Source organism: Protopterus annectens, chromosome 8.part0 (assembly GCF_019279795.1).
Source record: "Protopterus annectens isolate FY-2018-M chromosome 8.part0, PAN1.0, whole genome shotgun sequence".
In the NCBI taxonomy this organism is placed as follows: Eukaryota; Metazoa; Chordata; order Ceratodontiformes; family Protopteridae; genus Protopterus; species Protopterus annectens.
The window spans coordinates 1,225,660,664-1,225,681,783 of record NC_056741.1 but is presented as its reverse complement, the minus strand read 5'-3'; the positions used below and the strand labels follow the sequence as shown (position 1 = coordinate 1,225,681,783).

Here is a 21,120-nt window from a genome sequence, read left to right as displayed (position 1 = left end):
GATGTCAGCTCTAGGCGACAATGACTGACGCCAGCCCAGCTCTTTGGTATTCGGGCCGATCGAGGACAGCGGACTACCCACAGGTTATGACTGCAGCAATGTGAGACGAAGAACATCTAGAATGTTTCAAAGCTGAAAATCTGCACTAAAAGATGTTATCATTAGCCTGCCCTCCCCATATGAGTTTAGGATTAATGGAGGTATGCCTGTTTCTTTCCTGCACTTTCTAAAAACATTCTGCCTAATTAGCTACTCCTAAAAATAACGCATATTCAGTGAGTCATACCTGCAAAGGATCAAGGAAGGATTAAATTCATCTAGACAGTCATTAAATAAAGTAATAAATAAACCTGCCATGTTATAAACAGTGATCACCATTGTGAATGAGTCTGGCATCTACACTGTCAGTTATAAACAATGAACAGTGATGAGCTTTCATTAATTTGCTGGACATGCAACACTAAAACAAACCATTGTGCCATATCTTGCATGTGGATGACTAATAGTTTAGCATATGGGAATATATGTATTATACACATACTGATGATTTATAGCAGTGGTGCACAACGTACGGCCCAGGGGCCAAATCCAGCCAGCCACGCAAAGTCATTTGGTCCCCAGAGAATAACCAAAAAATTTAAAAAAAAAAGTGAAAAAATACTATGACTTACTCCAGTCATACAAACTTTCCAGCACGTGCTTACTTACCTAATTGACTGCAGTTGCGCACACCTCTAATTTTGGCAGTGGAAGTACCTATTCTTTCTTGTTTATAACTTTTAGTCTGTAAACAGTAGTAACTTTCTGCAAGAGTTTGTAATAAGCCATGGCTGCAAGCCAGAATAAAGTTAAATGCAAAGTTGATGTAGAAAACAGGTAATTTCATGACTGCTGTCTTAAGTCAAAATGCCAGTCACCTGTACCTAATGTTAACTTGTAACGACTTACTATGTTTTGAGGTGGCCCCAGATGCATTAAAAATTCGTGTAGTGGCCCTCCCCACAAAAAGATTGTGCACCACTGATTTATAGGGAGTTACCAGTAAGGGGATCTGTTTCCTAAGTGACTTCAACTGTAGAGTTCAGTAAAACTTGCTTAATAAGTCATGACTTAAAGCCTCTTCATTCATTTAACTGTATATCCACTACATGATGTCAGATATTAAGCTGCTCTGGCAGTACGTTTCGTTTTTCATGCTGCACTGAATTTTGGAACTTCAGAATAATTTTCTTCAGGCTGTGAATTCTTCCTCTTCAAAGACACCTCTACAGTATCAAAGCAATGATTAATGTCTAGCCAGTCACATTTTTAAATGTCCTACATAAAAAGGATTGAAAACAGTTCTGATTTCACATTTTGAATTAACACTGAATAGAATACCAGTACAGTACTTTCACATAAAAGCAATATTTTCAGTTCTAAATCCTGTTCTCATATAACTATTTTTTTCTGATTTCTCTCTCAAAATTGCTGAAAGTACAGTTGTATAAATAAACTTACCATAACAGTAAATATTTAAATAGATCACTGCTGTAATAACCTAAGCTATATGTGATGTATCCTCCCAAGGATTGGACTGGGATAGCCAGCTTCCAAAGCATTACGGAACCCTGCATTACCCATTCACACAACTAAGGAAGCTACTGCAACCATGCCTACTGCTAGGTTTTTCAAATTAGGCTACACTAAGATAGCTTAATGTTTTTTTTTTGTAACATCCCTCAGAGTAGATATAGTTTTCTGAGATTGCATTTTGGAATATTATCGGCCTCAACCCCTTTATTCTCCACTGTATCCACCCAAGAAATGTTTCAAAGATTTGTAAATGAAATGACTGAAGCGCTAGGGAAAGTTGTCAATTAACTGAGGACTTATTTTATTCAGAGCTATCAGGAGCATGATTCTTGTATCAAGTTTGTGGACAGGAAGTGCCAGAAAGAAAATGAATAGAAAGAAGTGACAAATCTGTGTCTTCTCTTATGGATATGGGACATGTTTTGATTTCTGAAGGTCTGACTAGACATTGATAAAGTTACTGCCATGCTGAATATGCAGAAAACACAGTCAAGTCCCATGTGATTCCTTGCTATGGTACAATATATTTTTAATTTCCTTCATAACTTGTCAGAAGTTTCACTTAAGAAACTACTATAGCATGATACTGACTTGCTGCTCATAGAATCAAGACAGAAGTTTCAAAACAGTAAAAACAAAAATCTAGTTATCAGGCACGCATTCAGACATTCTGCGATGTATCACAGGCAATTACACTTCTAGCCAACAAGGGTTTACAACAACAGTACAAAAAAAACCCCCAAAAAACAAAATTGAAAATGCAAAAAAAACTGACAAAACTTAAGATGAGCAGTCCGGTCCCGGATGTAATATAAAAAGTTAATATTAATTATACAAAGACTGAAATGCTAGTCATAGATTTGGGCATTAGAATGTCCATATTTTATCTATGGTAGTCACTGTGGAAACATATCATAAGATACTACATAGTATATTCAGAAAAGTTCTAAAGTCCCTTCATAAGGCACCACATAGACAAAGAATGCTGCTGAATTTACAAAAGAATGAGTCATGTTCAGTACATACCAGGTAAATTGATGCATACAGGTGATACAAGCATATTTACAAGGAAATAAAGGCTTGATATTTTTTGAACAATTAACATCTTTATTAAATTATCACGTATGACATAGGCGATCATACATTTATATAAATGTAAAGAAACCATACTGACATAATTTTAGTTGCAAACATTATACATTACCAACCATATTGACATTGTAGTTGCAAACATTATACATCACTTATAATCTATCCATTCATTGTCAGTCAAACATTACATAGCTCATTCAAATCCTTCCTTCTTTTAAACCTCATTCATCCTCTGCACGTACTGTCCCCACAATTCACTTTTCCCCCCTCTGTAATTTGCTCCAACCCTTTTCTAAAGATCCCAATTCCAGTTGTTTTATGTCTGTTACTATATTCATTACTTCTAGTAAAGTTGGTTCAGACTCTGATTTCCATTTTCTAGTAATTGCTTTTTTGTCAGCCACCATAATTAGACTCTGCAAGGCCTTACCATGTCTAGGCAATACTGAGTCTATATCATAGCTAAAAAAAAAAATTCCTTAGTTACACCAATTTGCTCACCCAGTATCTCTGACACAGCAGTCTGCACGGAATCTTTAAAGTTTGTCAATTCATTACACTCCCAGAAAATATGTTCCCAGTTACCTCTGTTGCCCATCACACTTTCAATATTTGCTGTCTACCTGAGGAAAAATTCTTTGAAGTCTAGTTGGGGTGTAAAAATACTTATGTAAACACTTCCAAACAAAGATCATAAATCTTTTAGATTTTGTTGCATATTTGGGAGACATACATATTTCCCCTATTGTTTAATTGCTTATCCAGTCTCTGTTCTCAATCCTTTCTAACCTCCTTTGATTGATTCTTATAGTTACCATGCAATATTTTGTATGCTCTACTAATTATTTATTTTTTTAACAGCAGCTTCTGTTCTAGGCAGCTTCTGTTCTAGATTCTACTAAAGACTCTAACAGTGCTGGTCTTTTGTTTAGAATCCCCCTAATTTTTTCTCTTTGCCTATACTCTGATATTAATCTTTGATAGGGAAGGCAATCTCTATCCTGCAGTCCAAATAAAGTCTTGGCCTATTCCCATTCTATTACCTTTCCCCTCTCTAATTATTTGTTCCCAATACCTTGGTTCTTTTACCAGTTTTCTCCAATAAATTCCAGCCCCTTCTTGTCTGTCTGTATCCCTAATCACAGTCATCCCTATTGGTGGAATCTCCTTTTTCCATTCCCTTGTTGTTAGTTCTTAGAATACGTTCTGCTACTTTATGAATATAATATTCTGCATGTTTACTGTTATTCTCCTTAAGGAGCTGCATCCAAAATCCAAGTCTCTCCTTGCCTCTTGAGCTTCTCCCCTATTTCATCATCATCCCTTTCCACTTTGAATTATAGGTTTCAGATTGTGCTATGTACAGGAGCTTTAACTGTGTAGCTCTGAAATATCCCTTCAAATCGGGTAATCCCAAACTGCCTTGTTCATTTGGAAGAATCAGCTAGCCCCACTTGACTGTTGCCATCTTTCTCTCCCAGATAAAATCCTTCAGCCCTTTATTAATTGTGATCCACAAGTTCTCCTCTGGTTGATAAAAATATGCCTGACCTGTTTATAAAACTACAGGGACTAAAAACATTTTAACTGCTTGTATCTTGCTATCCATATCCATATAACAGAGCTTCCAATTTCTAATTTTTTTGTATTGTCTTTTATTTACTCTCTACCCACATATCCTTAGCTGCCCCACCAGAATCCTTTTTAATCTATACTCCTAAGTACTTAATTTTATCACGTCCTCAGAAATATGGATACTGCTGAACCAATTCATAGGTGGGTGCATAATTTACATCTATTGCCTTTGTTTTAGCTTCATTAATTTTGTATAGTGAAAATATATCAAACTGCCTTAAAATGTTCCATGACACTGAAATATCCTTTTCTGGTTTTACCAGGTACAAAATATCATCTGCAAAGAGAGTTAGATTTTCTTGACTACCATACCAATTATGAATTTCTGAGTTTCATATTTTCTTTGCCAGTGCTTTTAACTATAGTGCAAATAACAACGGGAGAAGAGGACACCGTACCTGGTTTCTCTATTCAAACAGAAATTATCTGAAAGGAATCCACCCACTTTAATTTTTGCCTCCGATCCCTCATATATCCTCCTAATCAACCTTATAATTGTATCAGGGAGTGCAAATAAAGAAGACTTGCTTGAGAAAGATTTGGAAGTTCTGTGGATTACTTTACAACTGTATTTCAGATAAGAAGCTATGAGAGCTAAGAATCTGTGCAGGAGAGAATAAGGAAGTGAATTTACTATAAGCATATCATGAATGGCTGACCAGACAACATTAAGTCAATTCAGACATTAGAGTTCCCATAATGTGAAGACATATTGTGTTTACAAGACTCAATATTCAAATGAGATGCGAGCTATCATTCATACTCAACTGAATTACATTATATTACACCAGATCAAACGGTCACTTCTAGGAATAACTATAAGCAAAGAAAAGCATGTTATGTTCTTTATTGGCCTAAGATGCCCGAGTAAACTGAACAGATCATTCCAAGATGTTTAGTATGCAATACATTCGGTAATCAGAATCAAAGTGGGGAAATGCTACTGCAAGAAATATCATTTTTCCTTGGACTACAATGGAAAAAGACCTGTTTCAGTATAAATATAACCATCTCTTTCTCTGTGTTAATTATTTGTCAGAGTATCTAGAAGCATACCTCTTTTACCTGTCCAGATTTTCGCAGAATGACGAGATTTTTGGTTCATATTTTTTGTTTGTTCCTCTTAAAACTTGAGGTTTTCTGGCAAATCTCTAGGGATTGAAGTAATTAAATAATGACATACATATGAATTTTAGATGTGACAGCCTTCAGAAAATGCATGTTAATGCAAAACCTGTTATTCCACCAAGTGTCTGTAAGAGCAATAATTAAAATCTGTCCCTATTTTTGGGTCTTTGTCCCCCCCATTATTTTTGGCTCTGAGCAGACTTCTGGAACTAAGAGATATGCCCAGTTGCAGTATAGCTATGTAAAACTACCAGTCACGTCATGCTATTTGTGTATGTCTTTGATAGACATGGTATACCAGACAAGGTAATTTCAGAAAATGGTGTGCAATTCATAAGACAAGAGCGTTTTACTTTTCTAAAGCAATGGGAATTTAAAAATAGTATCCTCCAGTTCCAAATATCTGCAAACTGATGAGCAAGTAGACTGTATGGTTTAGATTATAAAGAATCTGGTAAAATTCAGATTGCTGTTTATCAGTTCAGGAATGCAGAAGCACACTTTTGCACTCCGTAGACATTTCACAAGAACAGTTACTAACCTATAGATATTTTATATCAAACAGCCTACCTCATACTCTTTACTGGTCTCTGAAAATCAAAGAAATGTTTTCAAAAGAAATGTTACTGAAAGCAGGTAACACAGACAGAAATTTTAATATGGGAGATCACCACAGTCACTCACTGAACTACAAAAAAGGGGAAAGTGAAAATGATTATGGACTGTGGAATTAATGTGCACAAAACTAATTTATCTGTCAAAACAATTTGCAAATGAACGGAAGTTTTACTAAGTGCAAGGTCTAGATATACAGAAAAATCAGAAAATATTGAATTAACTCTGGTTTAGAAAGAGCACAGCTGTTTAACTATCACAATTTTCAAAAGAATTATATCATTTTGGCTGACTTATGACACTGAGGGGGTGGAGCACATACTATGACCCAGACAGCCACAGAAAGATTTGGAGCTTGGGCAATGTAGGAGTCAGGGAAGACGGAATGGGAAAAAGACGCTTTGCTGGCTCACACACTCTGGGAGGGAGGAGTGCCTTTCTATGAGAGAGACACATTCCTGGTGGTAGGTGCAGAATAGTGTGTGTGTGTGTGTGTGTTGTACCTTTGAGAAGTGTTTCAAGGTCAGCACGTGCTAGCTTCAGTGCCATTTTGACAGTTCAGCCAGAGAGTGAGCATGTATAAGTGTGATAGCTAGCTTGTTTATAGGTTTAGCTAAGTTAAAGTTATTAAGCCTCAATCCTGATGTATTTGTACATAATAAAGCAGCTTGAACAGAACTCACAGAAGTTTATCTGTTTTTTCCTGATCAGACGAGTGACATGGTGTCAGAAGTGGGATTCCAGAGGCCATTTTCTAGAGCTAAGAGGTGCAGAGTTAACAGTGAAGGTAAACTAAGTGAAAAGAGTACAGAAAAGGACCAGAAACAAACCAAAGGTAATGAAAACTTGCACAAATTATTTATTTATTAAAATGAGATAAAAACCGAGCACTAAAAGGGCACAGAACACATTATTAAGCAAGAGGCACAAAAAGTCTGTTAATTTAACAAAATGTTTAAAATTAAAATATTTGATAAAACAATCATCAGAAAAGCAAATAAGGGGTTTGGAATTACCTCGGAATTGCAAAACAAGCATGTATAAGTAAAACGAGCACAGGAAAAGTATAATGGGCATGAAAGAAGCTTAAACAAGCAAAATGAATAAAATAAAAGAGCAAAAAAAAGGTCACATTAAGGATAAATAAAGCAAAACGACTGCATGTTTTTTGGCAAAGTACTGTGCTTTGGCATAAACCACTGTTTCGCATTGATTGATGCTATTAAGGATATAACTAGATTTATATGAAGTATCTCAAAATGTGCAAAAGTGCTTACAGTGTGTGCTTATTACTGTGCATTTATTCCGAAGAGTTTGTGTGCAAAAGCTGTTCCATTGTATTTCTGGGCAATCTGGATAACATATCAGCCAGATAAAAAAGTTTGCCTTTTGTAAAGACCATTTTGAAGTTGTAGTTTTGCAATTTGAGCATCTTTCTTTGTAATATCACTGGAGCTGAATGCATAGGCTTCTTTAAAATAGTACTAGAGGTTGGTGATCAGTTTCAGTCTGAATAGCCTGACCATAAATATAATCATTAACTTTGAGCATGCAATTACTATTGCCAAAAGTTCTTTCTCAATTTGAGCATATTGCATTTCAGTTTGGGTAAGAGTTCTAGATGCTCTGGTCTGCCTTCTTGAAGAATCACTGCTCCAAAACCAAATTCTAAAGCATCACAGGAAAGAGTGACTGGTTTATTGACATCATAGTATCTTAATGTAGGCGGGGTGGCAATTTTCTGCTTAAGGTCTTCAAATGCTCTCTGGTGATGTTCCAACCAAGACCATGTAACATTTTTGTGTGTTAGTACCCTCAGAAACACTGTCAACTCCCTGAGGTCTGGTATAAACTAGCCAAAATAGGTGACCATACCAAGAAAACATTGTAGAGCTCAAACATTATCTGGTGCTGGCATCTCAGGAATAGCTGCCTGCTTGGACGGGTCTTGTCGCAAGTCAGTGCCAGTAAATAAATGACCTACATATGTAACTTCTGGTAGTCTGAATTTGCACTTCAGAAGATTGAGCTTCAAGTTCACTTCATGTGCTCTGTTTAGAACTTTCCTAAGGTTTCTGTCATGCTCTGCTTCACCATTACTTCCAACCAATAAATCATCTTCTATTATGACACAAGGATATCCCAAAAAATTTGCTCCATTGCATGGTGAAAGACTTCACTTGCAGAATTTATTCTAAATGGCATCCTGAGGAATCTGTTATCTTCCAAATGGGGTACTGAAAGTAGTCAGTAGACGAGACTTGATGAGAGATCATACAAAGACTGATCCAGTTTTGCAACAGCTCAACTACTGCATTAATGCTGGATGGCCGTCAAAGCAATCTAGCGTATCGCTTGAAGTGCAAACTTATTTTCCTTATAGAGATGAGATGTTGATGGAAGACAGCATTATTTTCAAAGGTCCTAAAATTCTTGTTCATGCTTCCTTACAACATGAATACATCCAGATTTTGAATCATGGTCACCCAGGTTCCAAATCTACCAAAAGAAGGGCGAGAGGACTAGTATTTTTGCCTTCTCCAACAAAAGACATTGATAAAGTACTTTCTTCTTGTTCAGTACACAATAGTACTAAATCATATTTGCAAAAAGAACCACTTCGTCTAAGTCAAGTTCCTGAACTACCTTGGTCAACAGTAGCCACTGGCATATTCGAGTGGAACAATCAGCATTACATAGTTACTCAAACTGGTTTGAGATTGATGTACTACCTACCTAATGTCTACTGTTGTTATCACCAAGTTGAAACGTCATTTCTCAGTCCATGGCAGTCCACACAAAGTTATTTCTGACAATGGTATTCAATTTACCAGTTGTTTCAGAAATTTGTAAAAGAATGGGACTTTCTACATGTAATCCAGAATACCCACATTCAAAATGACTAGCTGAATATGCAGTACAGAGTGCAAAGCAATTACTAGAGAAGTCAAAGTGTGATAATACTGATGTCTTTTTGAACTTACTCAATTTCAAAAACATACCCTGTGACGATATACTTGGCTTGTCTGCTCAGAGACTTCTACCTAGGCAAACCAGAACAACATTGCCTATCAGTTCTAGTTGGTTGAGGCCTAAATCTAAGAACAGAATAAATCAAAGCCCAACTATTCAGAAAGCGTTCGTTCCAGAAGTGCAGCTATGATAAATCGAGCAGAATTCTTTGCCCACTGAAAGAAGGAGAGACAGTGAGGATACAAATGACGAAAGGTTTAGACCAGATTGGTGACTTAACAGGTATATGTGCTGAGCCAAGATCCTACTTTGTAGAATCCGAGGGTATGGAGTACAGGAGAAATTGCAGACATCTTCCTGCATCAGAATCGATATCACAGCATTGTTCCTGTGATACAGTCTCTACATGTCAGAGCAATCCAGACAATGTTCTTGTTGCGGAACGTGTCTTAACTTCTGCTTCCGTTCCTGATGATGTTCCTGATGTCTCCAAAGTTGAACATTCAGCAGAGACAATCCCAGTTGCTAGACCTAGTTCTAATTTCTATGTCACATGATTTGGTCATATTTCCAGACCTAGTGTGAAATACACAACAACCTGGACATAACTGTCTATATGTATTTAGTTCTGTATAATTGCATGACCAAGAATTATTCTGTATTAATTGCATGCCAGTTGATGTCATCAATAATGCATGACTCATTTCTCAAAGAGGGAGGATGTAGAATAGTGTGTGTGTGTGTATGTTGTACCTTTAAGAAGCTTTTCAAGGACAGCATGTGCATATAACTAGCAAGCACTTGCTAGCTTCAGTGCCACTTTGACAGTGCCGCAAGAGAGTGAGCATGTATGAGTGTAACAACTAGCTTGTCTATAAGTTTATCTAAGTAAAAGTTATTAAGCCTCAATCCTGATCTTTTTGTACATAATATAGCTACTTGATTAGAACCCACAAAAGTCTGTCTGCTTTATCCTGACCAGACGTGTGACAATAGGTATGTGCCACAATCATGAGACAGACTGATGTAAAACGACTGCATTTGAGGAGGGGGCTAGATCAAGCTGACGTTGCATTTGGTGATGCAGGACATCATTAGTTTCATCCAGTTAGGGCACACCAGAAACCCCTCCCGGTATGGAGGGCCAACAAATGGTATGCTGAAAGCTGCTCCTTTCCACTTCCCTTGCCCAATCTATTATTGGTGCAGTACTAGCCCCAGGGAATAGTATGTAGGAAACTAAGGAAAATGGTACAGTTGGGCAGCTGATGGTCAAATGGGAACAAACACTCTCAAAACCACGCAAGTAAGATGAGGTGCAAGGACTAAACCAAGTAAGCCAAGAGAACCCAAAAAGAAAGTAAATCACCAGGGAAGTTTAGAACAACAATTCTTTATTGTGGCAACCCAAAAAGACAAAGCAGACTGGTTTTGGCAATAATAGAGCCTTCCTCAGTGTGTAAACTCACACTGATTAATGCAACAGTTAAATAGTGCATTACTAAATTAGAGTCTTGAGCTTACTGGTTTATACCAAATTAACTAAGTTCATTAAGGCCTGGCTTAAACAAAGCACCCGGCCTAACTATCTAACATGATTCTCTCATTTAAAATAGAGTGCCAACCTGTTTTACTTGATTTGTTACCTTGGATTTTATCTATAATAGTAAATTGAAATTTGGCAATGCTGTGGGTTAAAGTGTGTTTATACAAAGCATTGGATAACCTCTTATTTCTAATATCACTGAGATGTTCACTAATCCTGAGTCTCAAAGGGCGAGATGTTTGTCCTACATAAAAAGCAGAACAAAAACACTTTGCCAGGTAAATCACCCAGTCACTACTGCAATTACCAAAACATCGTATTTGATATACCTTGGGAGAGTTATTGCTAGTAAATGCCTTAGTTTGAGGAACGTGTGCACAAGCACTGCAATAACCACACAAAATGATGCCCACTAATTTGTCCCCAAATAGGGTGACTTGTTTATTGGACAGGATGGAGTGTTTACAGTGAGTAAAATAAGAGTTTATTGTACGGCCCTTTCGGTAGGAAAATAGGCAATGTGGTGGAAGCATTTCTGCCAATTTTTCATTGGCCAACAAAATGTCCCAATGATGGTTTATAATGTTTCTAAAACTATTTGTATTTCATCCATAAGTTGTGACCAAATGACTGAATTGAGAGGTTTGTGTGTCCCTGCTTGTAGCTGTATCCCTATATTTAAGTAGTTTATTTCAGTCTTGGTTTGTTGCAAATGCACAAGCCCTTTGTATGGAGTCTGTAGAATAACCTCTATTGATGAATCTATGGGTTAGGATCATTACTGTAAATAGTATAGGCTTCATCAGTAGAGCAAATATGCTTAATGTGTAAAAATTGGGACTTCGGTATGTTTTGGATGATGTGGTAGGGGTGATGGCTAGTGGCATGAAGTAGGGTATTGAATTGTGGGAATTTTCTGTAAACCTCTGTTGTAAGTGTATTATCATCCTGTCTGGAAATATGAACATCCAAAAATGTGATTTGATTATAATCCCAATTTAAAGTAAATTGAATACCCCACTTATTTTCATTTAAGTATTGCACAAACTCCTGCACATATAACATATCACCCCTCCACACCATCCAACAATCGTCCAGATAGCGTCTCCAGATATCCATATTCTGTAAAAATATATTGTGATTATAATCATAAATCAATTGCTCTTCGATGTAGCCCATAAAGAGATCAGCATAAATAGCCATTCCTCGAACTTGCCAATAGCACTTCCCATGTAAATAAAAAACATTTTTTGTGAGGACATGTTCAGTTAAGCAGACTAACAGGGTAGTAAATCCAGGAGTGTATAGTTCAGCTTTGTCAAGCCAAAATTGGATGGCTTCTAATCCTGCCCAGTGTGGGATATTAGTGTCAGGTTTTTGTGATATAAAAAATAAGACCACAATAAATCATTTCAAAACTTTTCCCACCTTTAATGTGACCTATAACCTGTACAATTCAATTGAAAAACAAACAAATCTGTTAGGGATAAAAATCTAAAAAATAAAAAAAGTACAATAAGCTGGTTGAATAATTGTGCACACCCTTAAACTAATACTTTGCTGAAACACCTTTTGATTTAATTACAGTATTCAGTTTCTTGGGTACACACCTGCCATCAATTAAAGAGACTCTGATTAAACCAAAATAAAATTCAGCTGTTCTACTAAGATTTTCCTGACATTTACTCAGTTGCCTGCTACAGCCAAAGCCATGGTTCGCAGAGTGCTTACAAAGCATCAAAGGGATCTCATTGTTGAAAGGTATCAGTCAGGAGAAGGGTACAAAAACATTTCCACAGCATTGGATATACCATGGAACACGGAGAAGATGGTCATTAAACGGTGGAGAAAATATGGGACAACAGTGATGTTGCAAAGAACTGGACATCCCTCCAAAATTGATGAAAAGACAAGACGAAAACTGGTCAGGAAGGCTGCCAAGAGACCTACAGCAACATTGAAGGAGCTGCAGGAATTTCTGGCAAGTACTGGTTGTGTAATACATGTGACAACAATCTCCCGTATTCTCCATATGTCTCGGCTATGGGGTAGGGTTGCAAGACGGAAGCCTTTTATTACACAGAAAAACATCCAGGCCTGCCTAAAATTTGCAGAACAATACATAGTCTCCCAAAAGCATGTGATAAAATGGGGGGGGTCTATATTATCTTGTCGAAAGACGTGTTCAGTGAATACTGTAATTGCCGAACGGCCACATCAGCAACTTTTTTTCCCGGGGTAAAAAGCACTTGGCCTAAAAAAAAACTTTCAAACCCTACACAGTGGGGCAGCTTCACACCCCCCAGTGTGAGGGGGCTGTGCCCCCCCAACTAAATATACCAACTCCAAGAATGCACAACAGTGGAGAAAACGACAAATCTCCAATGATGACCAAGCACTTTTTTCCCCCTGGAGAAAAAGTCACTGATGTGGCCGTTCGGCGATTACAATGTTTGCTGTTTACTTGTCGAAGACGTGTTCACTGAACACATCTTTCAACAAGATAATATAGACCCAAAATGTGTTATGGTCTGATGAGACTAAGGTTGAACTTTTTGGCCACAATTCCAAAAGGTACGTTTGGTTCAAAAACAACACTTTGCATCACCAAAAGAATACCATCCTCATGTGAAGGATGGTGGTGGTGGCAGTATCATGCTTTGGGTTTGCTTTTCTTCAGCTGGAACTGGGGTTTTAGTCAAGGCAGAGGGAATTATGAACCGTTCCAACCACCAGACACTTTTGGCCCAAAACCTCAGGCATCTGCTAGAAAGCTGAAGATGAAGAGGAATTTCATCTTTCAACATGACAATGACCCCAAGCATACATCCAAATCAACAAAAGAATGGCTTCACCAGAAGAAAATTAAAGTTTTGGAATGACCCAACCAGAGCTCAGACCTAAATCCAACAGAAAATCTGTGGGGTGACCTGAAGGGAGCTGTGCAAAAGAGGTGCTCTCGCAATCTGACAGATTTGGAGCACTTTTACAAGGAAGAGTGGGCAAATACTGCCAAGTCAAGATGTGCCACGCTGATAGACTCCTACCCAAGAAGACTGAATTCTGTAATTAAATCAAAATGTGCTTCAACAAAATATTAGTTCAAGGGTGTACACACTTATGCAACCAGCTTATTGAACATTTTTTATTTTTTATATTTTTTCCACTAACAGATGTTTGTTTTCAAATGAATTGTACAGGTTATAGGTCACATTAAAGGTGGGAAAAGTTTTGAAATGATTTATTGTGGTCTCATTTTTTTTATATCACAAAACCCTGGCATTTTAACAGGTGTGTGTACACTTTTTATATCCACTGTGCTACATCTTTTTCTTTTCCAAACCATGCATTTTGTACATTTTTATTGCACCTTTCTTTTAAAATATAGGAGATGCAGAATAACAGAGCATACACATCATATGTGGATCCCTATCAGTTGATCGAGTTTTCAGAAACTCGAAATTCATATGGTCAAGACCATATGATCACGTTTTTGAAAACTCAAAGCTTTTAAATAAAGATCATGGTATAGCAAGGATTGGGAAATTTACCCTTTTCTTCACTGTAGTGAGATCTTGGAGTTGGTCGCAGCCCCCCACATGGGGGATGCAGGGGGGAGCTTGCCCCCTACATACACAAAAAAAATAGATTTTTGCGTTTTTTTTTTTGTTTTTTTTTTTTTTTTTTATGTTTTGAGTTTTTGGAAACTCAATCATATTGTCTCATTCATATGAATTTCAAGTTTCTGAAAACTTGATCATCTGACATAGATCCATGTATGTATCTATATATGCATGTATGTATGTATAAATGTGTCTACCTAAATTGATCTAGTGCTTATAACATGAAAATTATCTAATGAAAATATCTAAAATACAAAAACAGCTACATAATCAGTGTTATAGCAGGAAAGGGTATAGAGTTCAGAAGCAGGGGATGTGAGGGTGCAATGGGGCTTGTCCACTACAAAAACACTACTTTGGATGCGTTCAGCTTTTGTTAATATTTTGTGCTTAGATTTTTTTGCTTAACATTTTTCAAGTAAACATTATTAATATTATATTTTATACATTAGATAAATATATAATATATATATATATATATTTTATATATATATATATATATATATATATATATATATATATATATATATATATGTATGTGTGTGTGTGTGTGTGTGTGTGTGTGTGTGTGTCCTGCAGCTGTGTGAACAATGAAAACCAGCAAAAGTGATCGAATATTAAAAGTTCACAAATTGCCAGTCTTCTCATGTGTAAGAACTCTGTACAGTGAAGAGTTAGAATTTGCCCTTTCCTCATTGTAATGTGATCTTAAGGTTGGTATATGTAAGCCACAGGGGGTGTAGGGGAAACAGGTGGGCTTGTTCTCCCTACAAGTAGAAAAGTTTTTTGTTTTTCAATTTTTGTAGTATGTTCTACTTAGTACAGTTTGAACACATTTGAGTACTTTGTACTCAATGCTTTTTCCATTTAGGAGTCAGTATAAACACACACACACACACGTGTATATATATATATATATATATATATATATATATATATATATATATATATATACACACACATACGTGTGTGTGTGTGTGTGTGTGTGTGTGTGTGTGTGTGTGTGTAAAGCTGATTTTGTGTATGTACTTTGCTGGATAATACAATAATAGGTATAGTACAGTTATTTGATGATGAAACCAAGCATTGCACTGTACAATGAAGAGTCACAAATGACATGATCTTGACATTAGTAGAATTTTAGAGCAGTGTTACAAACACAGAAAGAAAAAACATAATATGCTTCACTGGCACAAGGCAGCTATAGCCTATGCTAAGAGCCTGGTTTATGAATTACTCTCTCCACATCAGTTAAAAACTTGAATATGCTGTATGTGCCTAACATTATCCTAAAAGCCTGATGTTAGGTACATGCACCATATTCAGCTTATTTAATGTTTATGCACATTTATGTTGTGCAGACTAACTTAACAAACTAACTCCTGGGGCAAGATATTTATAAAAAAAATTACTCCATACTTAGTGAATATAACTGCAAAACAAGGATGAAATCCAAACAGGAACTATAGTACAGGCTACAAACAGTGTTATAAGTATAATACATGTAAAGAACCTTTGTATTTTGTACATTTTTATTGCACCTTTGTGTACATATATATATATATATATATATATATATATATACGGATTTGCTACATACTTTAAAAGAAAGGTGAAATAAATTTGTACAAAGCATATGGTTGTTAAGGTGTCTCTACTTTGCACATATATTTTGCAAATAATGTCTATGATGGTCCCTTTAAATGCATCAGTTAAATGTATTCATACAACCAAAATATATGTAATGTGTAGTATCAAAATGCTCATGTTTTGTTGCTAGTTCAACTTAGATTTTTGTTACAACTGTTTAGGTTTTGTTGTAAATTCAACTTGCATTCTTTATGATTTTTTGTTGTCCCTGCTTTCCTTGCTGAGGATGTAGCTAAAAAGGGTCTATCATCCAGTTCACTTAACAAATGTAATAAATAAGTATACCACTAATACCACGCAGAACATTATTTTACAGTACATATACAGATAAACCCAATGGGATTATATATATCAAATAAATAATGAGGAGGAAGACTGGGTAAGACAAGCCATGGACTATAAAGAAATCTGCCTTTCAATACCCAGGAGTTTCATTCATATTTTAAATACTGGACAGTAAGACAAAATCATGTGACTGGAAGTATTACAAATTTATTATTAATAATAGTTATAAAGAAAATATTTATTGTGCTTGAAATGGGAAAAATGTAATGCAAATATCCAAACATTTTACAATGGTGAAAAGTAATGCAAATTTTAATTATTTCTTTTAAATAAAAAGAAACTTAAAATAAGTAAACTGAGGGGTTAAATGATATGCGCACCTTATCCAGTGGCCACAGGTAGAACTCATGAACCTCTCCATCCCCTACCCTGGGGACAAAATCAATTGGAACCTCAAGATCATAAACAAACTGGCACTCTGGGAAGATGCCACGCTCATCTTCATAGGTATAGCTGTAAAGAGAAAAACAGTTAAGGTGCTGTCCATTAACAAATGTGTCAGCTACAAATGCACTTGTTCATAAAGTCCTACTCAGTTTCATAACTTTATCTTCAATAAGGTAGAGAACTGTACTGCGCTATCATTATTAAACAGTGTATGATTTGTCACTGAAAGAAAGTCATTAATATGACACTACTCAGTATTAACAGGGGCTGTTCAGGTTTCACACTTATCTGTAGGATGAGACGTTGATAGATCATAGTTACACAGTTGTGACTTAGGATAAAGTGGTTCTATAATGATACTGATCTTGATGATTTTTTGTGGATTTGTTGGAACATGTACTCACCAAAAATGTTTAAATTATGGTCAGCAATGTTATTTACAAGTTAGTGGAACAACTATGTGAGATACTTTTACTCCCATATATACTGATATTTTACAGGTTACTTGGAAAAAACATTTTAATGAGAAATGAAACCCTTTACTAGCTAAAATGAGAGCATGGAAATGTTTCACTGATGATTACTGGCATGTACAGGTGGGCAGTAAGGGACAGTTTGAAGTTTTTCCTGTATCTTTTGATATGCTGGAGGTGATTTTTTGGATGCTTATGTGAGAAAAAAGAAGGAGGTAGAGTTATGGCTGCAGCTTTTCTTAAAAATTTTGCCACAAATTCCTTGTTAATGGCTACCAGCTGCCACTCAAGACATGTTGATAATTTACCTAAATCCCAGTTGTTTGTATGGTTGAGAAGAATCTGCAGAGAGGGAGGCAGCTTTTTAAATGAAATGAACGAGTACAGTAAACATATGAGAGATAGAAAACATCCATCTGTAAAACATCCATCTGTAATTATTCAGAAAGCTAAACGGAGGTCCAGGGCCTGACTAGAACTTCTACATTACAACATATGGACTGTATGGGACAAACTGGTTTTGAATGTAGGGATACTACAACATATGGAACAAAAAGGTTTTGTATTAAAGGTATCTTGGACAAGTAATGGCATAGTCTAATTAATGATAATTTTTTTCATGATTTGGTAATAGACAGATATAAAATGAATTAAAGAATGGTTAAAAATTTGGGAGACCATTTTGTTCAACTTAAGAAAAAAAAAAGAGGGTTGAGAACTGACACAATGGCTAAGGTATTTATTTCACAAATAAAAAAAAAATATTCCCAATATACATGTAATAGTAGCATAAAACATATAATTTGTATATGAAACACATACATGGCATAAGAAACTGAATAAGGAACCCAAATGCTAACAGAATAAGCTATAGTATGGCAAACAAGTGAAGTTCTGTCAACTCCACTTGCCGTGGGTATGTGTTGTCCTGCAAAATCCGAAGTTTCCACAAAACATGTCCCACTATGGGCATTGGAAAAGGTGCCAACCATAATGGTCACAAGCAGTAGTGAGAGTACACAGCCGGGTAGCTGTGTTGACATAACAACAGGAAGGAACCAAGATACCTTAAACACAGGCAAACATGTGCATAGCAACATATCCCACACCCAGCAACGTCTCTGTCGCATACACTGGATGGCGTATGTTGAAGTGTAATATCCAGAAGCAGAACCCATGCATTCAGATGTAATACACAATAGCCTCATTGTAGCATGTAAGTCCCACCCATGTACACCTGTGCACCCAAACCTGCTAGCATCCGTGTGCAGCTATACACCTACACACAATGTGCATACCTGAAATGTGGTAAGATGTTTGTGTTAGGCAGTGCCCCCGGCAAAATCATACCCACATGTCACCAACCCACCTCAGGTACAGATATGGAATGTGTCTGCAGAATGTGTACATCCCGCATGTGGTATGTACCCGTCCAACCCATATAGGTTTGCATACGACACGGTGCACATAACTGTACACATGTGGACAAGTCGGGTTGTTGAACCACCGCATCGATGATTAGCTATGCAGAGAAGTCGAACACATATAGCGGAACACATGCCTACCAAACAGGACGTCCTAACAGGGTGCTACAGGCAAAGAAGGGGAAGGTGGGACATCACATGTGGAGAGTAGCGTTGCCGGACTTCCAAATACACACGGTCAAGGAAAAGGGGCGGAACAACATGCATATGGCGGATGGATGTTGTTGAAAAATATATAGAAACACATATGAAGTGCCAGTTTAGACTCGAAATACTATATAATGCATTGAATTGTACCGTACAATATGGCAGTAGAACTGATCATGCATGTAATTGGTGAAGCTAAGCTGTAGTGTGATGGAATTCTGACCCTGGCAGTAACCAGTACAGCAGGCTTATGTCTCTCAGCATTAATTATCTGCTGGGTTACAAAAAAATAAATGTATGTACATGCATAACATCACCCCTTCCCCTGAGGAGGATGGCCTTGTGAGCTCTATCAAAGATAAGAGTACAACTCCTTACCAGAGAGACAAAGCAACGTATTAAGAAATGAACTGACTACTGTATCGGAACAGTCCAGGGTCCTTGAAACAGCTACAATCACAGAAGGACACTGTAATTGACCAGGTGCCTTGCAAGGCTGTGTTATTCTCATGGGAAAACATTTTAAAAGCACGACCTCAGCACACGTATGTATAGACTATTGGGGCCATAGTGATGGAAATGCCCTGTGACCGACCACGTCAGTAAGGTGGGCAAAAGCTGATTGTAAACACTATATAAAGAAATTGCTTACTGTATAGAGTCAGACAAAACTCTCATACTTGGACTGTATATTATTTTGCCTGCCTGTGTACACTACTAAAACTTGTGAACCCGAGCCTCCTGTGTTATTGACTGTCACTTAGAAAAGCCTACTGATAACTACAGTCTGGTTTTAACAACTTATTTGACATTGTGATCCTTCTTACCCGGAATTCCCTTGGTAAGCTACAGGTCAGAGTGCATGGGTGGTTAGACATCTGCGGGAGAATTTGCCTAAATGGTTCTTCTTGAATGAAAAGACCTCCGACTGAATTGTTGTGTGTAAAGAGGCTGTTACTGTCTGATCTGTGGCTGAAAAGCGGAAAACTGGATCCCAAAAAAAAAGCGTGCAGCCATAAACAGGAGGCTCAGGTAAGGAGGGTTTGCCTCTTTGTGTCTATTGTAGATCAGGGACCAGACTACATTGTTTTCTGTTAACAGTTGTGATAGCAGGTCAAGACCAATCCAAATAGTGTTAAATCTGGACATAGATCGGGGGAACACAGAGTAGAGTAAATAGTCATTGTAGACACTACAGTGGATACAGGGAAGGAGATACCATTAGAGAAAAGGGGTGCGTAACAGTCTGTAGAGGATATGGGAGATTACAGAAGAAACAGATCATGTGATCCGCGTTTGACGGGGGACGTGAAGGATATGCAATCGGAGAGAGCACATAATGTGAGATATTCTGCAAAATGGGGTAATAAATATGACATTGATGGTATATTAGACAAAATATCTTACTGAAACATTGTAATCTCTGAAAATGTGTTGTACATGTTCTAGGGTAGCCACCTGTCCCACCCTGTGGGGGACAGTCCCTCTTTGGCCAGTTGTGTCCTGCAAACAAACCGAACAAATGGCAAATGTCCTGATATCTCAGGACAAAGATTTCCCAGATATCTTTTCAAATGGTAGCATAAAACAGTAATTTTGTATCTGGAACAACAAAATATCATAAGAAACAGAACAGGCAACTGAAATGCTACAAAAATTTGGGAGCTCTCCTGGCAAAAGTGAAATCCTGTCCTATGTACTGGCCGTGGGTATGTTTTTTCCTGGCAAATTACGTTCGAACACTAATGTCCCACATTGTGCATTTGAAAAGGTGGCAGCCCTAAGATGTGCAGGCGACAAAACAGCGACAATTGGGTATCCGTCGCACATAGGTGGATTGAGGTAGTGAACCAAGGGAACAGAACACTACAAATGCAAAACATCATCTTTCACAAAAAGATCATAATACAGTAGTAGCGACAGCCCCACCCCCACCACCTCAGATACCACATCCAGGAAAGAAGCGGGGGGGCAGGCTATCCCCCGTTATCCTGTGGCAACAGAGGTATCACAACCCAAAAGTAACAGAAGCTATTGAAACCACATCCCGAACTCGTAACATACCTAGGGACACTCGAGTAAGAAGACAGTCACTAGAACAGAGTGAGGATATCTGTCAATTAATTGAAGTACCGAACCCTCATGCAGGACAGGAAGGCCAGGACCCAACCCCCGTAGTGTATAGACCGTGGACACCAGAAGATATCTGTAAAGTCACAGAGGGAATTCCCCATCTACAAAGTAATCGCTATTCACCATGCAATACCCCCGTATCTTCTGATCGGAAAACAAAGGGGGAATGGCGGATGGTACAGGATTTACAAGCTGTAAATCATGTAATAATACCTAGGGTACCGATGGTGCCAGACCCACACACAATATTGAATGCTATGAACACGCCACAGAAGTATCTTACCGTGGTACATATAAGCTATTTTTCCTTTCCT

The 21,120-nt window shown here is 37.3% G+C and overlaps 1 protein-coding gene across 1 annotated transcript in view; it reads right to left on the bottom strand.

The window, feature by feature from the left end:
* LOC122809320 (nudix hydrolase 20, chloroplastic-like) overlaps positions 1–21,120 on the bottom strand; it is a 566,695-nt gene that overhangs the window by 159,080 nt on the left and 386,495 nt on the right. Inside the window, exon 6 of the mRNA XM_044080720.1 lies at positions 16,503–16,635. Coding sequence (XP_043936655.1) covers positions 16,503–16,635 — 133 coding nt within the window. The remainder of the gene's footprint in view (positions 1–16,502; positions 16,636–21,120) is intronic.